A 20346-nucleotide genomic window follows, 5' to 3' on the forward strand; every position below is an offset into this window, starting at 1 on the left:
GGCAGCTTTACAGCATTACAGATGGTGACTCAACTGTTCCAGCTGTACCCGACATGTTGGAACAAAAAGGTTGTGTTTATGAGCTAATTGTGGCAAATACTGTATGACCTACTTATTTATGTTAATAATTATTCATATTTTAGTAGACAAGTAAAGAAAATGTCATGAAAAAATCACTTCTATGCTTTTTCTAATTGTAGAATTAATTCTTAATTAATGTTAGTTAATTAGTTAATAATCTTAGTTAATGTTTCATCAACCAATTGCCTAGATTTAATGAGAAGCAAATAGAGGTGAAACTCAAAAAATTAGAATATTGTGCAAAAGTTAACTTATTTCAGTAATGCAACTTAAAAAGTGAAACTAATATATTATATAGATCCATTACATGCAAAGTGAGATATTTCAAGCCGTTATTTGTTATAATTTTGATGATTATGGCTTACAGTCGCTCCACTCCAGGCTTTGGTCACACCCCCCTCAGCAGGGTGGATACACCTCGTCCTTCCTACATTTAAGACCTATTCAAGCTAAAATTAAGACATTTATTACACCATTTGAGAAAAGTAAGCTTACTTAAATTTATGAAAAGTGAAATTAAGATTAACAAAAATCCGTCGTCACGACGGAGAACTTTAATCCCTGCATATTATAGCATATCATACTATGCTTTCCTCTCAACTTGCACATCAAAAACACTTAATTCTGCCACTTTCAGCATTGGCTTATTGGCGACTTGCATATCGCCACCTATGGGTTGCTGAATATTATTAGGGCCCAAGCCCTGAAAGGGCGAAGGCCCTATTGTTTTCGGTAGGATTATTTATTATTAGGGCCCAAGCCCTGAAAGGGCGAAGGCCCTATTGTTTTCGGTAGGATTATTAGGGCCCAAGCCCTGAAAGGGCGAAGGCCCTATTGTTTTCGGTAGGATTATTTATTAGGGCCCAAGCCCTGAAAGGGCAAAGGCCCTATTTTCGGTAGGATTATTTATTATTATTATTAGGGCCCAAGCCCTGAAAGGGCGACGGCCCTATTGTTTTCGTAAGGATTAATATTAGGGCCCAAGCCGTGAAAGGAACCACCCAGAACACCCTAGCAACTGCATAGCAACGCCCTAGCAACCACCCAGAATACCATAGCAACTGCCTAGCAACCGCCTAGCAACCAACCAGAACACCCTAGCAACTGCCTAGCAATGCCCTAGCAACCACCCAGAACACCCATAGTGACTAAAGGCACTGGGGTGGTGGTGCCGCCGGCTTTGGCCCTTCATTACTTGTCTTACCTTATTCTGATTTTATGATACACTCAAAATATTCCACAACATTGATTAACGTTGATTAACCCATTGATTAACCGGTGGTAAAATATTCTCACCATCACATACCTAGTATATTTTTATAATATAATATTTATATAAACAGCCCAACAGGAAGTCGGCTATTATGGGTTGTTTGCATACCTAGTATATTGTTTGGAAACGCATGCTCAGGAAATTGATGTACTCCTCCTAGGGAATTCATCCGATCCCCACCAAACTCGGTCAGTGTGAAGTCAAGACATTGAGGATGCTAAATTGCGGACGGATTTTTGATATCTCGAACGGTTTGGCCGTGGCGAAGAAACGAATTTATGGCGATAAAAATTAAACAGGAAGTGTGTTATAACTTCTGCATACATTGACTGATCTTGATGAAACTTCAGCTGTGTGTTCGTTGTCAGAGGCCGATCACATTGATGTGACTATTGTGAGTCAAAGTTATAGCGCCACCAACTGGCAGCAGGAAGTGTGTCACTTTCAAAATGCTTTGAAATCACCATCTTAGTTTTACCAGATTTGCTTCAAACTTTATGTGTATAATGTAAACACACGGCAGATGTAGACCTGTGAAAGGATTATTGATATCTTAGATACTGCATCAAACTTTAATATTCTTTTCTGATGCTTTTGAGACTCTTAGCATGCTTGAAATTGGACTCGACAGACATTTGCAAAGTTTCAGAAATGGGCGTGGTGAGGGGCTCAGTAGCGCCACCTTTAGTCAAAAATGGGGGCTTAGTTTTTCCTAGAATCACAAAAATCGTTATGTATAATGTTCTCATCGAGCCGGACAACTTTCTAATTTACAGTCATTAGCTCCTACCAACAGGAAGTCAGATATTTTGGTTTGAATGTAGATTTTTTGGATATTTCAGACTCTGTCTCTCTCTCTGTGTGTGTGTGTGGGGGGGGGGGTGTGGGGGATTTGTCTGTTAGGAGAAATTTGCTTTTATAATTGTTTTTCAAGGTTTCAGGGGCTTTTGGGGCCCTTAACGTGCTCGAAAACTCTTGAAACTTTGCACACAGGTCAGAACCTGTGGCCATCAGGGCCGGGCTAAAGCTGGTACCTGAGCGTGGTAGGGGGGCTCAACAGCCCCCCCTTGAATGGGGTCCGAAAACTTGGTCCATAGATCAAATTAGCTTGCATGAATTAATATGAAACTCGGTACACATAGATCTCATCGGGCTGAACAACTTTCCCTCAGTCAAGTTTTATGCCAGCCCAACAGGAAGTCGGCTATTATGGGTTGTTTGGAAAATTTAGAGGATGCTAAATTGCAGACGGATTTTTGATATCTCGAACGCTTTGGCCATGGCGAGGAAACGGATTTATGACGAGAAAAGAGAAACACGAAGTGTTATAACTTCTGCATACATTAACTGATCTTGATGAAACTTCAGCAGTGTGTTCGTGGTAAGAGGCCGATCAGATGGATGTAACTATTGTGAGTCAAAGTTATAGTGCCACCAACTGGTAGCAGGAAGTGTGTAACTTTCAAAATGCTTTTGACAAAAGTGGGGGTGTTAATTTTTACGTACAGTTACAAAAATCATTGGTCTCATCGAGCCGGACAACTTTCTAATTTACAGTCATTAGCTCCAAGCAACAGGAAGTCAGATATTTTGGTTTGAATGTGGATTGAATGTGGATCAACATGATGAAAATACATTAATGATTCTAAATTCTGAACGGATATTAAACATCTCAAACAGTTTTGCTATAGTGAGTGATTAAAGTAATGTTCAAAAAGGAAACACTAAAAGCCTCATATCTTCTAACAATGTAATTATACACCATTTATTTCTATATAAAAGTATACAAATATCACAACTAAACCCATTTCATACTTTTTTTTTAATAATTGTATTCTAATTTTATTCTAAGTTTATTAGTAAAAAAAAAAAATCAAGTCATAGAATAGAATAGAATAGAATGAGGCATTTATATAGCGCTTTCATATGTACTACTGTACACCCAAAGCGCTTTACAATCATATCAGGGGTCTCTCCTCAACCACCACCAGTGTGCAGCATCCACTCGGATGATGCGACGGCAGCCACAGAACAACGGCGCCAGTGCGCTCACCACACACCAGCTATAGGTGGAGAGAGGAGAGAGAGTGATAGAGCCAATTCAATGTAAGGGGATTATTAGGAGGCCATGATTGGTAAGGGCCAATGTGTGGAATGTGGCCAGGACACCGGGGTTACACCCCTACTCTTTACGAGAAATGCCATGGGATTTTTAATGACCACAGAGAGTCAGGACCTCGGTTTTACGTCTCATCCGAAAGACTAAGTCATACATAGGGTTATACTGCCCTCTTGTGTTCAGGTAGGCCTATTGTATATATATATAAAATATACTAGGTATGTGACAGTGAGAATATTTTACCACCGGGTTAATCGACATGTGACACCGCTGGGGGCTTTTGAATCGCTAACTTAAAAACGAAAGTAAAATATGTTCGTCCACACTGACATTGATAATGGTGATAAACTTTGATAAAGCAGAGCGAGCGTTTTCAATGAATTCCTATAGAAATAGGAATGAACTAAAAAACGTTCGCTCTTCTCTGCTCGTTCTTCGCCGTGGATGCACACCATTATGAATGCCCGTGCAGCCGTGAGCATTTGTTACATTTTAAAGTTAACACCATAAAGCATATTTTTATGTCTCCACTGTTCAATCATGCCCACGCGCACAAGGGTGATACCACCTGATTCCTGTCTTTTGTTCATCCATCCATGGTAGGATTGAGCATCTTCTAACTCTGGATTATAAGCGGAAGCTGATAATGCTATCCCTGTTAACTTTCTTGGTTTGTTTGACTCTCCCTGCTAATCATCATCAATTTCAATCGTATCATTCCTTCGATATGGCTTTATACTATTCATCATCCGACTTGCTACGTTTAAAATTCTCGCCCCGCTTGCCAGCCGGAGTTTATAATCGATGTGCTGCCCTGGGAATTACGCGCCGACCACGGTATGTGCATTGTGGATCACGCCGCTGTTATAGCAGAATTACACACTCGATTTTGGGACCGTTGCTGTTTTCGCTCTACATGCTTCCTTTAAGCAGGGTTTTTTCAAAGTATAGCATTTCATATCATTGCTATGCAGACGATCTCCAATTCTACTTTCCTGTGAGGCTAGATGAAACCTTGGACAAAGCACAGGAATGTTAGAGTGACATTAAACTTTCTCCAATTAAATGAGAGTAAAACTGAGGGTTTTGATTGTAGGCTCTCCCGTCTCATCTAGCTTTCTTGATCATTTGGGTTCTTTATCCCTAAAGACTGAGAATCATGTAAAGAGTTTAGGGGTAATCATGGACTCATCACTTAACTTTAAGAAACAGATTGGTGCCGTTGTCAAAGGAAGCTTTTTTTAACTTGAGATCAATTGCTAAAGTAAAGCATTTTTTATCCAGTAAGGATTTAGAAATTGTAGTTCATTCTTTTATTACATCTAAGCTTGATTACTGCAATTCTTTATATATCGGTCTCCCCCAGACTCTGCTTGTCCGCCTACAGTTAGTGCAGAATGCAGCAGCAAGGCTTTTAACGGTGGTGCGAAAGAGAGAACATAATATTCCGGTACTGCAATCCCTACATTGGCTTCCGGTCAAATTTAGGATTGATTTTAAAATTCTCTTGTTTGTTTACAAGGCATTGTCAGTCCTTGCCCCCCAGTACATCAGTGATCTTATAGTTACTCTCCTTTTAGAGTTCTCAGGTCCTCCGATCAACGACTTTTAATGGTACCTCGTTGTAATTTGTATTATGAAAAGCGCTATACAGTGCTTGAAGTGGAGGGGAAAAGGTGCCGGTACTCTCTAGTAAGGGAGGGGGAGGGGGGGCAGGACTGGCTCCTCATTAAATTATGGAAAAAAAAATGTAAACATTTTAAAATAGTCCTATTTGTGGAAAAAATATGTAATATTTGAGTTACATAAAAGCTTTTTATTTGTTTTCTTCCTAATTGTCCTTGAAATAGTGGTAAACAACAACAACAAAAAAACACCCCCAACACAAAAATGGTTTGGCCACTGATCAAAATTTGATGTCATTTGATTTGAAGTTCAGTACGCTCAAAATGTCCGGTGCTCAGAAAAGAGAAGAAGAGAAGAGGAAAATAGAGGCCTGGGAGATTTTCTAAACAAATATTTTAAAAAAGGTGCATGTGACGGTGAAGCTGGAACTAGTAAAGTCAACTTAGAGCAAGGTACAAAACAGCGCAGCCAATGTTCCCGAGCCTTGTCAGCGGTTTTCCTGCATTGAAATTTTTTTGGTGGCCGCCAAAGCAAATTTTTGTCCCGACAAACTAAAGCCTTATTTGATCGGCGAGTGATGTAGAATCAATGAGTGTTGATCGCCTGACAGGGCGCATAACGAGCAGAGAGAGAGAGAGCCCCAGCCGCGCGCGCACTCACGTCTTCAAACAACACGTCGAACGCTGTCTTTTTGCTCTCTCTCCCTCGCGCATATATTAATAAAAATAATTTGACACGATAGTAAAAGGTCGGAAGACCGTAGTTTCACGTGGAGCATTTGGAGATTTTTTCTCTTCAATTAACGCGGGCTGTGAATTGTGCGCATCTAAGATGATCTCGTCCCGGGCCCAGGCAAGACTGTCAGCTGGCCTGCCCTCTTGCATTGGCAAATCATGACATTTGAAATTTCTACAGTGAAAAACAAAACTTGGAGATATTGCAGGAACAACAACAATTTATTGTTTGTTATTAAGTCGTGCGTGCAAACGGAACTCCTCCAAGTCTGCAAGTCCAAAAAAAGCATTACTTCTATATAATTATATATTAAGTTGCTCAAGCAAGTGGTAAAAATGTTTTACCATGTAGGCTATACTATTAAAATCGCATAGCCTACATTTTAAATTAAAACTTAAAATTGACAAAAACAGCAGACAACAGCATACCCTTGCTTCTTTTGCATAATTTAAATCTTTATACAATAAATCTTGCATGTCACTAATAACTTGTTTTTCCACCTCCACGAATGAGACGAGTGTTGTTCATTATGTTGTCTTATTGAAGTAAATGGTATTTTCCCTTGATTTACCCCGGTCTTAACGTCTCAGCATTCCGATTGTTTTGTACGCATATACACTCTTTAACAGACGCACGTTTAAACACAATTTAAACAACGTCAGCCTATTATTCAATGATTTACTTTTACTTATATTAAGTTGCTCAAGCAAGTGGGCAAATATTTAACCATGTACTTTATATTAAATCGCAAACATTTTAAATTAAAACTTAAAAAAATTGACAAAAACAGCCGACTCTCATGCCTTTTCTTTTTCATTTAAATTTGAATACAATAAATCTTGCATATCACAAAGAACTTGTTTTTCCACCTCCACGAATGAGACAAGTGTTGTTCATTATGTCACCTTGTTGAGGTAAATTGTAGCTTTCCTTGCTTTACCCCGGTCTTAAAGTGAAAAAAAAAAGTATTTAAATACATTTATGTTGAGATTACTACATTTTATTTAATTAACGCATTTATGGTGAAATTGCTACATTTTTAGGTCAATCTGTGTTCATTTTGACCACGAAACATGCACTGTCACTTTAATTCAGCGCGTGCAGCACAGCAAAAATAGACTCGGTGCGGAAACGATCGCTGCACTGCTGTATACGCACCGCAACTGGAACGGATCGCCGGACTGCATCCGTGTGCAGTGTGAAAGCTCTAACCTGTTAACATGGGTACGGAAAAAAAATACGCACCGCATACGCACTGCAAACGGAGTATGTGTGACGCCCCGCCCGTTTCACACATACTCCGTGTGCAGTGCGTGTGCGGTCCGTGTTGCGGTGCGTATGCGGTGCAGGAGCAGCACGCGCAATAGTGCATTCACATATGCTGCGTTTGCAGTGCGGAACTGATCCGCGGCTGTAGCCACAAACAAATAGACCTACTCATTATTTTTATTTCAAATCCAGAAGTTATCAGCAACTTTTATTTAAAAAAGTTTTAGGATTCTCTTTGTACACATCCTCCCTTGTCTGTCTTGGCGTCGCTCTATCTTTTTGAGCTGACTAATATAAACGCCAACGAGGAGGAGAAAGAAGCGTCGACTGATCAAAGAATTGTCTTTAGAATTGTATTTTTGTTTTCTTTGTTAGGCTAGTTGTTGTCCGTGCTGTTATATTTCGTTCACTGGATGGAATGTTCGTTATTATTGTGAGTCTTTGTGACGTCTGTTGTGAGTGAGTAAATAAATAATTGCACTGATTCCGCCGTTTACTTGTTCTTGTTTAGGATCTCTTCTCTCAGAGTTGATATTTTTATGAGAGGTCGTAACACAACGTATTATTCAATACATTACTTCTAGATTATATATTAAGTTGCTCAAGCAGTGGTAAAATATTGAACCATGTACTTATATTAAAATTGCATACATTTTAAATTAAAACTTAAAGGAGAACTCGGCAACTCTAGCGAACTCTAGTCACTTCTTCGCTGATTTTCCCTTTTGTTGTCGCATGTTTTCCCCACGAGCTCCCCCAACAGCTGTGGTGGGGCGTATATTTCACAACACAGTCGTAAAAAACTCACTTGCGGCGGCCTCCTCCCCTTCTCTACCGCTGCTCATGTGCGTTTGTTTTGATCGGAGCAAGCCAACTGTATCCTGTGGAGCTATGTCTATCGAGGTGGGTAATCTGGTAATACATCATACATGCGTGTGTGTTTATGTCGAATTGCCGTAAAGCGATTTGTGTTTTGCGCTCGTTCTCGTTCTCGCTTTCGCTTCTCACGAGACTTCCAATTTCTATCTTGCCGGGACGGTAGTCCCCAAGTTGCAAGGTTGGTTTTCCGCCTGGGAACGCTGGGGGGAGCGGGGAAAGTCACCAATATCACCAGAACAGGTTGTTTAACCATCCAAATGATTTCTAGACAGTTTTATTAAGTTAAAAAAGCTACCAAGTTCTCCTTTAATTTACAAAAACAGCAGATTCATACCTTTTCTATTTAAATCGTTATACAAAGTCTTGCATGTCACAACTAACTTGTTTTTCCACCTCCATGAGACGAGTGTCGTTATGTTGCCTTGTTGAAGTAAATTGTAGTTTTCCTTGCTTTACCTCGTCTTAAAATAAAAAGATGACTGTAAAAAATGGTACTATTTAATTAAATGCATTCATGGTAAGATTACTAGCCTACATTGTATTTAATTAAATGCATTTATGGTGAAATTATTACATTTTCATGTCAATCTGTGTGCGTTTTAAACACGAACCATGCGGTCACTTTAATTCAGCGCGTGCAGCACAGCAAAAAATAGACTCGGTACGGAAACGATCGCTGCACTGCTGTATACGCACCGCAACTGGAACGGATCGACGGACTGCATCCGTGTGCAGTGTGAAAGCTCTAACCTGTTAACATGGGTGCAGAAAAAAATACGCACCGCACACGCACTGCAAACGGAGTATGTGTGAAACGGGCGTGAAACGGGCGTGACGCTTTTTCTGTCAGTGGTAGAGTACCGGCTACATGCGAGAAGCAGCGGTACGCAAGAAAAAGTGCAGGTACGCTTAAGAGTAAAATGTAGAAGTGCCGGTACTGCGTACCGGTGAGTACCGCCCCACTTCGAGCACTGGCGCTATATAAATAAACTTGACTTGACTTGACTTGACTAATTTAAAATCAAAAGGAGATCATGCTTTTTCCGTGGTAGGTCCCAAACTCTGGAATAGTCTCCCATTCCATGTGAGGTCAGCTCCATCGATTACAACTTTTAAGTCTTATTTAAAAACTTATTTATTTTCTGTAGCTTTTGAATAAAGTACGTTTTGTTTGTTGTATGATTTTCATGTTATTATTTTGTAAAGCACTTTGGGGCAACGTCTGTTGTTTAAAAAAGTGCTATATAAATAAAGTTGCTTGCTTGCTTGCTATATATATATATATATATATATATATATGTATTCTTTTTTTAAGTGACAAGACAGAATATTACTTGTCTGATTGATATATATATATATATATATATATTTTTTTTTTTTTTTTTTTTTTTTTTGTTATATAAATATTTCCAATTGCTTTCAATGGGAGCATCACATTTATTAAATTATATAAATATAATTTATATATAAATTCATAAATAAGTATACCTAAGTTCATGCACTACCTTGGAATCAAACCCATGAACTTGTCTTTGCTAGGGAGATCAATTTCTAATAGGAAACATTAAAAGAAGCACAATATACTGAACGATTTAGACTTAATCAAATCTGAATAGACAATTGTTAAAATAATAAAAAAAATCTGTGCAAACAGTTGCCTTCATTTTTTTAATTTCTATTAAAGGCATTCTCCACCGAAAAAGGAAAATTCTGTCATCATATACTCACCCTGATGTTGTTTCAAACCCGTATGAATTTCTTTCTTCTGCTGAACAGAAAGGAAGATATTTAGAAGAATGTGAGTAACCAGACAGTTTTAGATACCATTGACTTCCATAGTAGGAAAAAAATATACTATGGAAGTCAATGATATCTAATACTGTCACAACACGAGAGAGCGTGCACAACCTAGCTCTCCTCGTGCACGCTCTGTTTACAAGTTGCAAGATCGCTAATCATAGCTTACATTAACTTTTACTAGCAGTGATTTTAAATGGATTTCTCCAAATAGCATGCCAAACTTTACCTGTCGAGTAGAAACTTCGCGACTGAGGCATCAGTGGGAAGCCCAACCTGTGCTTTTAGCGCACACCAACATGTGAAATATTCTCCCAAAAACACTCAGGTCCTGTTTCTTTCTTCAGAGGCCTTTCTCTTCTTGTCATACAATTCGTAGACACTTTTTCTCTTGCGACCCACAGACATTTTGAAAAAACCCGGTGAAAACGGCAAGCTTCAATGAATGGCTGAAACCGTAGCTCACCCATAGACAGCTCACCACACATAATACACCTGAAAGTGTGCATGCGCAGAAAGGACGAGCACGTACGACGGCCTTATGTAAACATATCACCAGAATGATTGACAATTAGGAGGACCAATAGTCTTGATGATCCACCCGGAAAAAGAAAATCCTCCGCTATACCTTTAAGCTGAGCTGAGGGATAAAGGAAAAGGGGAAGAGGGGAAATTACCAAAAGTTTGGAAAAGTGCAACCATCCTTCCATTTCCCAAACCAGGAAAGGATTCTAGTAATCCAGAGAATTATAGACCCATTGCTTTATCATCACATTTAGGTAAATTAATGGAAAAGATAGTAGTGGCACGGTTAAATTATTTTCTGGAATATAAAAGTCCATTTAAACCATATCAAACAGTGTTTAGGAAAAGTAAATCAACTACTGATGCCTTAGTAAATCTCAGCAATGAAATCGAGAAGACAATAGTTATGAAAGAGGTCATGGTGGCAGTGTTTTTAGATATTGAAAAAGCTTATGACACTATGTGGAGAGAGGGTCTATTAATTAAATTAGATAAAATGGGAATCAGTGGGAGAATGTATAATTATATACTAGATTTTCTATCACAATGTACAATAAGAGTCAGAGTTGGTAATGGAATAAGTGAAGAGTTTATGGTTGAAAGTGGAATTCCCCAAGGGAGTGTTATTAGTCCCATATTATTTAATGTTATGGTAAATGATATATTTGAAAAAAATGGGGAAAGAAATGAAGGATTGTTGTATGCAGATGATGCTGTCATATGGAAAAGGGGACGCAACATTGAATAAATAACCACAGCTATTCAAAAGGACATACAAGTGTTAGAACAATGGGGTATTGATAGGGGATTTAAATTCTCCATTTCGAAAACAAAGGTTATGTTTTTTACCAGAAAAGAAGATCCCAGAAAATTATAAAGTTCAATTATATAATCAATCAATTGAAAGAGAGAAGAAATTGTAATATTTGGGTATGTGGTTGGATGAAAGGCTTACATGGAGACATCATATAGAGCATGTTGAAACAAAATGTAAAAAAGTTCTAAATCTAATGAGGATGATCACTGGACAGTGTTGGGGAGCAGATAAAAAGTCTTTGATGCACATTTATACAGCCTTAATAAGATCTTCCATAGACTATGGATGTGTAGTTTATAGCTCAGCATGTAAAACTGCTTTAAGGAAACTTGAGAGGGTTCAATTCAAAGCTATAAGAATTGCTTTAGGAGCTATTAAAACAACCCCCACAAGTGCGTTATTAGTAGAATCTGAAGAATATCCACTTAGTCTAAGATATATTAAGTTGTCTCTAACATATTGGGTTAGGCTGATGGGAAGTATCAATAATCCAGCAATTTCTGTTCTTAACCCTCTGGGGTCTGAGGGGTTTTTGGGGTCCTTGAGATGTTCTGACATGCCCTGACATTTGTGCTTTTTTCAGTTGCTTATAAACATATTAATGGCAAAGGTGTAAATTCACTCTATTTAGCACAAACAGGGCTACCATAATATGTGAACAACTTGCATGTACATGTTTGTATTTTTGATAGAATAATGTTTATGCATGTTTTTTTCAAAAACAAAAAACTAAAGTTTCTGAAATAAGGCCATAAAACACATTCTAAATATATGTAAATAAGACTTTTGACTAATGGATGACGTTGCCTAGAATTTTTTCTTCAAAATTATGTGAAAATCATCCTGCCTAATCATTCACATCACACAATACATTGATTTAAATCTTGTAAAACACTTTTTGTTTGGAAAGGCCATATGCGGGTGGGCGTGATTCACACCTGCGGAGTCAATGGGGCCCGCATAATGAGGCTGCATACGTAATGAGCCTTTCATTCAGGTGTGTGAATGAGCCACAAGAATGCAAGGACAATATATAACTGGCTTGTTGTTTTTTTCCACAAATTTTGCTTGCAAATTGTACAATATCCAAGGTAAACATTTCTAGTAATTGTGCAGTTAATTGTTCTCATACTGTATTTTCAGATTTGGAATATATTCTCTTCCCAAATGTGTCACTAATAAAGCATAATAAAATTATTTAAAGAGAAGGCTTATAATGACCTTTTAAGATTTTGTTTACATCTATCCTTACATATATATATATATATATATATATATATATATATATATATATATATATATATATATATATATATATATATATATATATATATATATATATATATACCGTAAAACTTCAAATAATAGCCGAGTCCCAAATAGACGCCTGTCTCTTTTAAACGCCCGGTGTGACGACAGGTTTGGGTAAATAAACGCCGGTCTCAAATAGAGGCCTGGTCTGTTATTTTGTTTCGGTTTGTATTTAATCTTCTAAAACCTGTCAGATCATCTTTTTAAACCAGTTCTATGGTGCGGATTGCGCACGCAAGAGAGCCGTGCGCATCTGGGCGGGAGCTGTAGTGCAAGCAAGGCGGAGAGGGAGAAGTGGACGGGAGCTCCGAGGAGGAATTCGCCAATGAACTTGTAGTTGAGGTGTATCGCGGTGAAGATGATAGAAATGAATGTTTTTTTTATGCTGCCAATAATCTCGCACACAAGACGAGAAGCGCCACGCTGCGTCAATGACAACTCGAGGTATTATGATATTATCTATTTATTAGGGATGCACCGAAATGAAATTCTTGGCCGAAGCCGAAGCCGAATAATAATGAAATGCTTGGCCGAAGGCCGAATACCGAACGCAGTGTTTCGCATCTTTTTCCATTTATTTTGACAATATTTTTAATATTTTGTGTTGCTTTTCAGAGAAATAAATCAAATATCAAAAATACTATTTCAAAATATTTATTTAACACTGAACATTTTTTTTAACATTCCAGCAGATATTATACAAACAAAGCACAATATAACTTAAAATAAATAAATTAGTAAAATAAAAAAATATTTTATGATACTTATTACAGCTACTATTAAAGCTATCAGTCAAGAGCAGTGAGTGATTTTCTCTTTGCATTTTGTTGTTTTATTAACATTAAAGGGATAGTTCTATAAATTTAAATTGTCATAATTTACTCAAACTCAAATAAGTTTCTTTCTTCTGTTGAAAATAATAGTTACTGAGCCACATTCTTCAAAATATTAATATTAGAAAAATATTAGAAGGAAATTAATGCCGGTTGGGAACAACATCAGAGTGCGTAAATAATGAGATAATTTTTATTTTTGGGTGAACTATTCCTTTAAGGACAAGCGGCAGCGTGTTTTCTATTCTGCGCGCGACTCCTCTAATATACACGCATTTGACAAGCAGATTTTCTCCATGATTTTCTCTCAATTTTCTCAAGTTTGCTTTCACTTTAGACATAACCGACTTTGTTTATGTAAACCTTGTGTATTTGACAGTATTAGCACAATAAGACTCGAAAGATAACTTAGTCCAGTATCCAGGCACTGGTAGACAGGCCATGTGAGCTTCACATAATTTAACGTACGCACTGAGAAACGCGCATCAGCACGCAAATTAAATGTTTAACCGACAAGTCATTATTGAACATGCAAATTATGAACTTTTTGCGAACTGCAGTGTCCCGTTCCGCTGCGTTAACATTTTAATCATGTGATGCATGATGTTAGGGGTGTCTTGATTAAGTGATAAATTAAACTTGAAGTACTGTAGGCTACGTTTTTGCAGATGCACCCCTCTGGACAATTCAGCAGAACAGTGTCTGCAAACGGCCGTTTTTGCCTCTTTCTCTGACACTTTAAAGTGCTTCCACACTGCTAACATGTTTGCTGCATAAAAAGCGCGTGCCTCTCACTCTACGCGGGTTAATATTTGATCACGTCATTAAAAACTTCATTGTTCGGCAAAATTTATTCGGCCTTTTTACTTATTCGGCCGAACACCGAAAGTGCTTTTTTTGACTATTTTCGGCCGAATAATTTCGGTTGCCGAACATTCGGTGCATCCCTACTATTTATTCAGTTAACGGACGCTCTGAGGTAAAGTGTTCAGACTGCAGACTTAGCAACGATTGTATTTAATTGTACAGTACAATCATAACATAGTACAGTACAGACATTATATTAACTCTATAATGTCCTTAAACATAAAAATATTGCTGGCCATAAACCGAGCAAGTGCGCGACCGGTGTGTAATAACGTTACCTCGAGTTGTCCTAGACGTGACACGACGCAATATAATGTAATTCTTACATAACTGATTTGTTAAACACATTCGAATTATAAATAAAACGTAATATAATGTGGTAAACTCTTACTGTCATGCTTTCTGTCTGTCAGCCTAAATTCTATGGATATGCTACACTCAATGAACAACATCAACACTGAATTAAAGGCCTGTCTCTTATAGACGCCTGTCTCAAATACAAGCCGGTGCAGTTCGGCGATTTGGGAAAATAAAAGCCCGGGCTATTATTTGAAGTTTTACGGTATATATATATATTTATATATATATTTATTAAGGTTATACAATTACAACTACATTTAAAATTGTAATAATATTTCCAGTGTAATCTTTCTTTGTATTCACGATTCATATTAAAACAGTATTTTTGCCAGCTGTAGTAGCTCCACAACAGCGCGCATCTGTGCGTTCATTCATTCAAACGCGATTCATATTATTTAAACAGTATTTTTGCCAGCTGTAGTAGCTCCACAACAGCACTCATCTGTGCGTTCTTCGTTCATTTATTCATACACAGAAACGCGATCAATATTTAAACCGTATTTTTGCCAGCTGTAGTAGCTCCACAACAGCACGCATCTGTGCGTTCGTTCATTCAGATTAGAACAAAGCAAACAGAACTGACCTAATTCCTCAGCGGGATCCATTTGCTCCTCGAAATGATACTTCCAGAACTTCTGAGGTAAATTTTTGCAGGATTATTATCAAGATAGTAGTATTCCTCACAGCATCGTAAAGTACATAAGTCTGAAAGTGAACTCGCGGTGTGTGTTATCCAGCTGATGTGGGCGTTTCACAGGTTTGTTTGGATCGCCTCACATTTGCGTTTGAATAGCGCGCGCTCTCCGTGGGCGGAGCACATTAAAACTTAATTAGCTGAGATGAGAACGACTGACATCTCTCTCTTTGCATACATATTACATAAACTGTGAATATTTGTTTTTTATAAAAAATACTTCATTTAAAAGAAGAGAATTCAAGCTTCATGCCTGTGTGACTGTATGCCTGTTTGACTGAGTATTCGCTGAGTTACAGTTCATTTTCGGACGCGTTTCAGAATTGACTTCACTGACGGAGAGTAGGCAGAACTCGCATCATGTTTATTTTTCTTTATTTGGCGAAAAGCACAACACTTTGTTTTTATTATGAGCATACACAAAAAAATACACACTAAACAGGATCGATTGATGTATAACACAAGCATATAAGATAAAAATTAATATTTTTTTTTTATTTATTTTTTTGCACTCATACGGAAAAAAACGAGCCTATCGCGCCGGCGCGACAGCCGACCTCAGGGGGTTATTGATTGCTGGGAGTATCACACAGAATCAAAAGGGTTTGGCTGGAACATTAACAGTATAGCAGAACAATATAGAGTTAAAGAATTTAAATTTAGTCCTTCACTGTTTTAAGTGCGGTTCCCCCATGGTTTCTTCCATCACCTGAGGTTAACAGTGAATTACTGAAAGAAAAGAATGAGTATCCAAATGAAAAAAGTTTTGCAGCATATTGCCAGGGATATTTAAAAACATCATTCAATGGATATGTTCAAATATATACTGATGGATCAAAAGATCCAAAAAAATGGGCATTGTGGTATTGGGATATATATCCCAGAATTTAACAAAAAAGAGGGGTATAGACTAAATAATTTTCTATCTGTATATTCTATTGAAATTACTGGGTTAATAACAGCCCTTAGGTGGATTGAAGAGGTTAAGACATTGAGAAATGTAATATGTACAGACTTCATGGCAGCTTTACATAGTCTAGATACAGGTCACTCTTCAAGAGAAGATTTGATCATTGAAATTAAATATTTGCTACTACAACTCAAGAACCTAGGGATCAGTATTCAGTTTTGTTGGGTTCCAGCTCATATTGTCATTAACCCTCTGGGGTCTGAGCTGTTTTCTGGGCCCTGGAGGTGTTCTGACATGCTCTGACATTTGTGCTTATTTCTGTTACTTGTGACATTTTCATGGCTAAAGTCTGATTACACTGTATTCAGCAAAAACTCTGCTACAATAATATATCAGCAGCATGTATGTAAAAGTTTGTAGTTTTGAGATAATGACATTTATGCGTGGTTTGTGAAAATACAAAAAAAATTCTCACTGAAATAAGGTCATGAAACCCATACTGATTATTTCTTCACAAGACTTTTGAAAATTGTATGACGTAGCCTAGAATATTTGCTGCAAAACTATGTGAAAATCACCCTGACTGCTCATTCAGATAAGACAATATATTGATTTAAATTTTTTACGACGTGTTTTGTGTGATAAAGCTTTATGCGGGAGGGGCGGATCACCTCATTAATATGTAACGCTTTTCACACCTGAGAAAGACAAAGACCCTCCCTAACGGCCCTATTAGGAGTTATCAGGCCCTATCATTCTGAGCAACCTTGCACAAAGAATGAGGAGATTTAAAAAAGAATGGCTTTTAGATTGTTTGGATTTATTTACAACACAACATAATCCAAAGATACACAACAAATGACAAAAAAGCACTCATTCAAAACAATGATCCAAAGACAGAGACCTTTCTGCCATTCCTAAAAACATTGTACATACCTTTCATTTCCAAGGTGTTTGATTTTTACTTTACCATGTTCATGTACAGAGACATGTACTGTGAATGTTGAAGTCAGCAGGACTCAGTGGCATCTGGGCCCTGAAAAAAAAAAAAGTGAACATACTGATATCAAGAGAAAGGCCTGCACGATTTTGGGAATAGGCTACATTTTAGATTTTTCTGGTTAAAATTGCTTTTTAAAATTCACAGAATACACAAACACACACAAATGTTTCCAACAATGTATTATATAATGAACACCAGGTTTGTTGTGCCTTGTAGGCATAGGCTATACGCAGTGCTGCATAAAATAATAACAATATAGCAGCCTATATAAATCTTCCAAAAGATTTCAGTAACAACCAAGCTAGAGAAAAATATATTGATTATCATGTTACTTCAAATGTTTCCATTCGTTATGATGATATGAAATGAGATAATAGTAAAAACATGAAGCCGTTTGGGGCGTTTTACTTTTCCAAAATATGATACATTCAAACGCGATCGCGCTCAAATATAAAACATTATGGTTACCATATACATATCTACGTTTGAGCAGATATCCACAAACAGAGTAACAGTAAACACGGGTCTAAATATTATAATATTCACCATATATCTAGCAACAGTTCAACTGCAATGTGAAATTTATGCAACAATAACAAACGAAAATGTAAGAATTTCTTACCTTATCTTTCTTGTCTTCAAATCGCGTTCTTCTTCTTCTGAGGTAGCCTAAATCCAATGTAAGCTCACGGCGCGTCTTTCAATCTCGACGAAAAGCAGAGACTTGTGAAGTGTTTTGGTGTTTTGTTGTTGAGGTAACGTGCGCGTTCGCGTTCCATGTGGAGATTTGCATGTGAATCTCTTTTGCGCGAGTGGGCGTGGTCAAATTAAAACTAATTAGGAAGCGTTTGAGAAGCTGGACATCTTGTTGGTTTTATACAAATTACTTAAACAGAGAATATTTGTTTTCAGTTTGAATCCGATCATTTAAAAGTACACACTTAAATGTTTATAAAGGTGTATGGCTCATAAATGTGTGACAAGTATTCGCTGAGTTTTGTTTCAGTTTATAGACGTGCTCAAAAAAAAAGTTCACCGCGACGGAGAGGCAGAACGCACACCCTGTTTATTTTCTTTATTTTACAAAAGCACAATGTTTTGATTTGATTGTAAGTGGACACATACAAAAGAAGAAATATCACAGATTCTTTTTTATATTTCTTTTTTCTGTATGACCATAAATGACGGAGTAATTTAAGTTTATAGTGCTACAATGTGAAGAAAATCCAGCAAAACTTGCCCGCGCGTTTGTCGACCTCAGAGGGTTAAAGGTAATGAGGAGGCGGATAATATTGCAAAAAAGATGTTGGAAAACAAATATATAGGAATTAATGTGCCAATGGGTAAGTGTGAAATCAAATCTATAATTAAATCAGTAATTGTACAAAAATGGCAAAGGGAATGGGAGGCAGAATTTAATGCAAGACACTACCATAAATCTCAGAAGAATGTGACAGGGAAAAGGGTTACTTCACTGAATCTAAACAGAAGGGAAGAAGTGGTCTATACCAGACTTAGACTAGGACATACAGGACTAAACTCCACTTTACATATAGTAGGAAAGGGTAATGGTTTATGCATAGTGTGCCAAGACAGAGAAGATGTTAATCATGTACTTTTTACTTATAGTATAATGAAGTATAATGATAATAGAATAATCTGGCAGCAAATGGAAGGGGAGAACTCTATTCGTGAAATTCTGGAAGAAAATGGCATGACAAGGGAGAGACTTAAAGCTTTATTTATATATCTTAATAATACTGGTTTAATGAAAAGGGTATAATTGGCCTCCTTTTTTTTTAATTAATAGAAGCCTAGATTCTATGACGTTCATGGTATTACACACTCCTGTACAGGGGCGGTATACTACAAAATAGTCATCTGCCAAGAATCAGAATCAGAAGAAGAAGAAGAAGAAGAAGAAGGAAAAGGGGTGTGGCCATTTTGAGAGATGTGTTTGGTGAGGTGGCATGGTTTTTTGGCTAACCTAGCTCTGAGTAATTGTTCCAAAAATACGTTTGAGCCATTTCATATGTGCACGCTCTGGTCTGGGATATACCTGGTGGACTATACTTTGGGGACTTTTTCCAGCTGGACGATATCCTGTTTTTGTGGGGCCTTGAACCGGTGGATTTATATTTTTTCTCTTTTTGGGGACATTGTTTTTCATCAGGACTTTAAACTGCCTACATACCTCAAAGCAGAAAAGGACTGAGTCAGGACTGTTGAGTTTTATTTTTGTTATTTATATTTTGCTTGCATGGACTTACTACTCTTGAACTTTCTTTATTTGGACTATTTTGTTTGAGTTAAATACAAAGAGTCAGCAGATGTATGTTATGTTTGCGTGTGCTTTACAATGGTCTAAGTTGCCTTTATATTTTCAAAACAATGCTGTTTGGGGTCTTTGATGTCTTTACAATCATGCTGTTTTGTGTAGATGTTTGACAAAGAGGAAAAGGAAATAGTCAATTCCCTTTGTGATAATTATTCAACCTTTTATGAAGAGTTGAAGTTATAACAGAGGTAAGCCTTCAGTCTCATGGAGACAAAATATGCTTAATAATCATAACTTAATAATCAAAACTAAATGCTAATATATCATTTTATTTCCATATTAAAATTATAATATGGCAAGACAGTTTATTCAGTTAAGGATACTATTATACACACTTTGCTTCCTACAGGCAGAGTGGTGTTTGAGGCAGAGGTCTCTGTGTGTAATCACTGTGACCCTGTTTATTCGCTAGTTAATATTGAGAATAGTAATGAAAGAGGGGCAGAAGTGAACTTGAGTAGAGCTATGTGAACTTTAACCTAATGCTTCAACTTTTTATGTAGTGCTTGCACATACACACAAGAACAGGGTGTTTTTCAAGAATAAATTATTTAGTTCAACACATTAATTCAGCACAGTAGTTCAAATAGAGGACAATTAACTTATGACCGCAAACTTTATATCATAGAAAAACAATAGAAAAGTTATTTTCACTGCAGCCCTATAGTGTAAACAAAACTGAATTTCCACTTCTTTTTACTGAGGTGCAGACTTTTTACTTTTCCTCACACCATCCCTCTCCTCCCTACTTCTCTCCGTTTCAGCCGTCAATCAGATCTATCGTCCACCATCATGACTGAGACTGCTGTTGCTGCTGCTGCTGCTGCTGCTGCTGCCAACGTGAGCAGTAGACACGCCACCATAGAGATCACCAACCTGACAAACAACTACTGCCTCATCAACCCAAAG

The 20346-nt window shown here is 37.4% G+C and overlaps 1 protein-coding gene across 2 annotated transcripts in view; it reads left to right on the forward strand.

Annotated features, from left to right (window-relative positions):
- Positions 1–20346, forward strand: part of LOC311282561 (DELTA-sagatoxin-Srs1a-like) — a 40310-nt gene that overhangs the window by 14277 nt on the left and 5687 nt on the right. For both annotated transcript variants that reach the window (XM_084396378.1, XM_084396377.1), the window contains exon 2: positions 20202–20345. In XM_084396378.1, the coding sequence (XP_084252504.1) occupies positions 20230–20345 (116 nt within the window). In that variant the 5' untranslated portion in view covers positions 20202–20229. The remainder of the gene's footprint in view (positions 1–20201; position 20346) is intronic.

Source organism: Rutilus rutilus, assembly GCF_951802725.1.
Source record: "Rutilus rutilus genome assembly, chromosome: 23".
NCBI lineage: Eukaryota > Metazoa > Chordata > Actinopteri > Cypriniformes > Leuciscidae > Rutilus > Rutilus rutilus.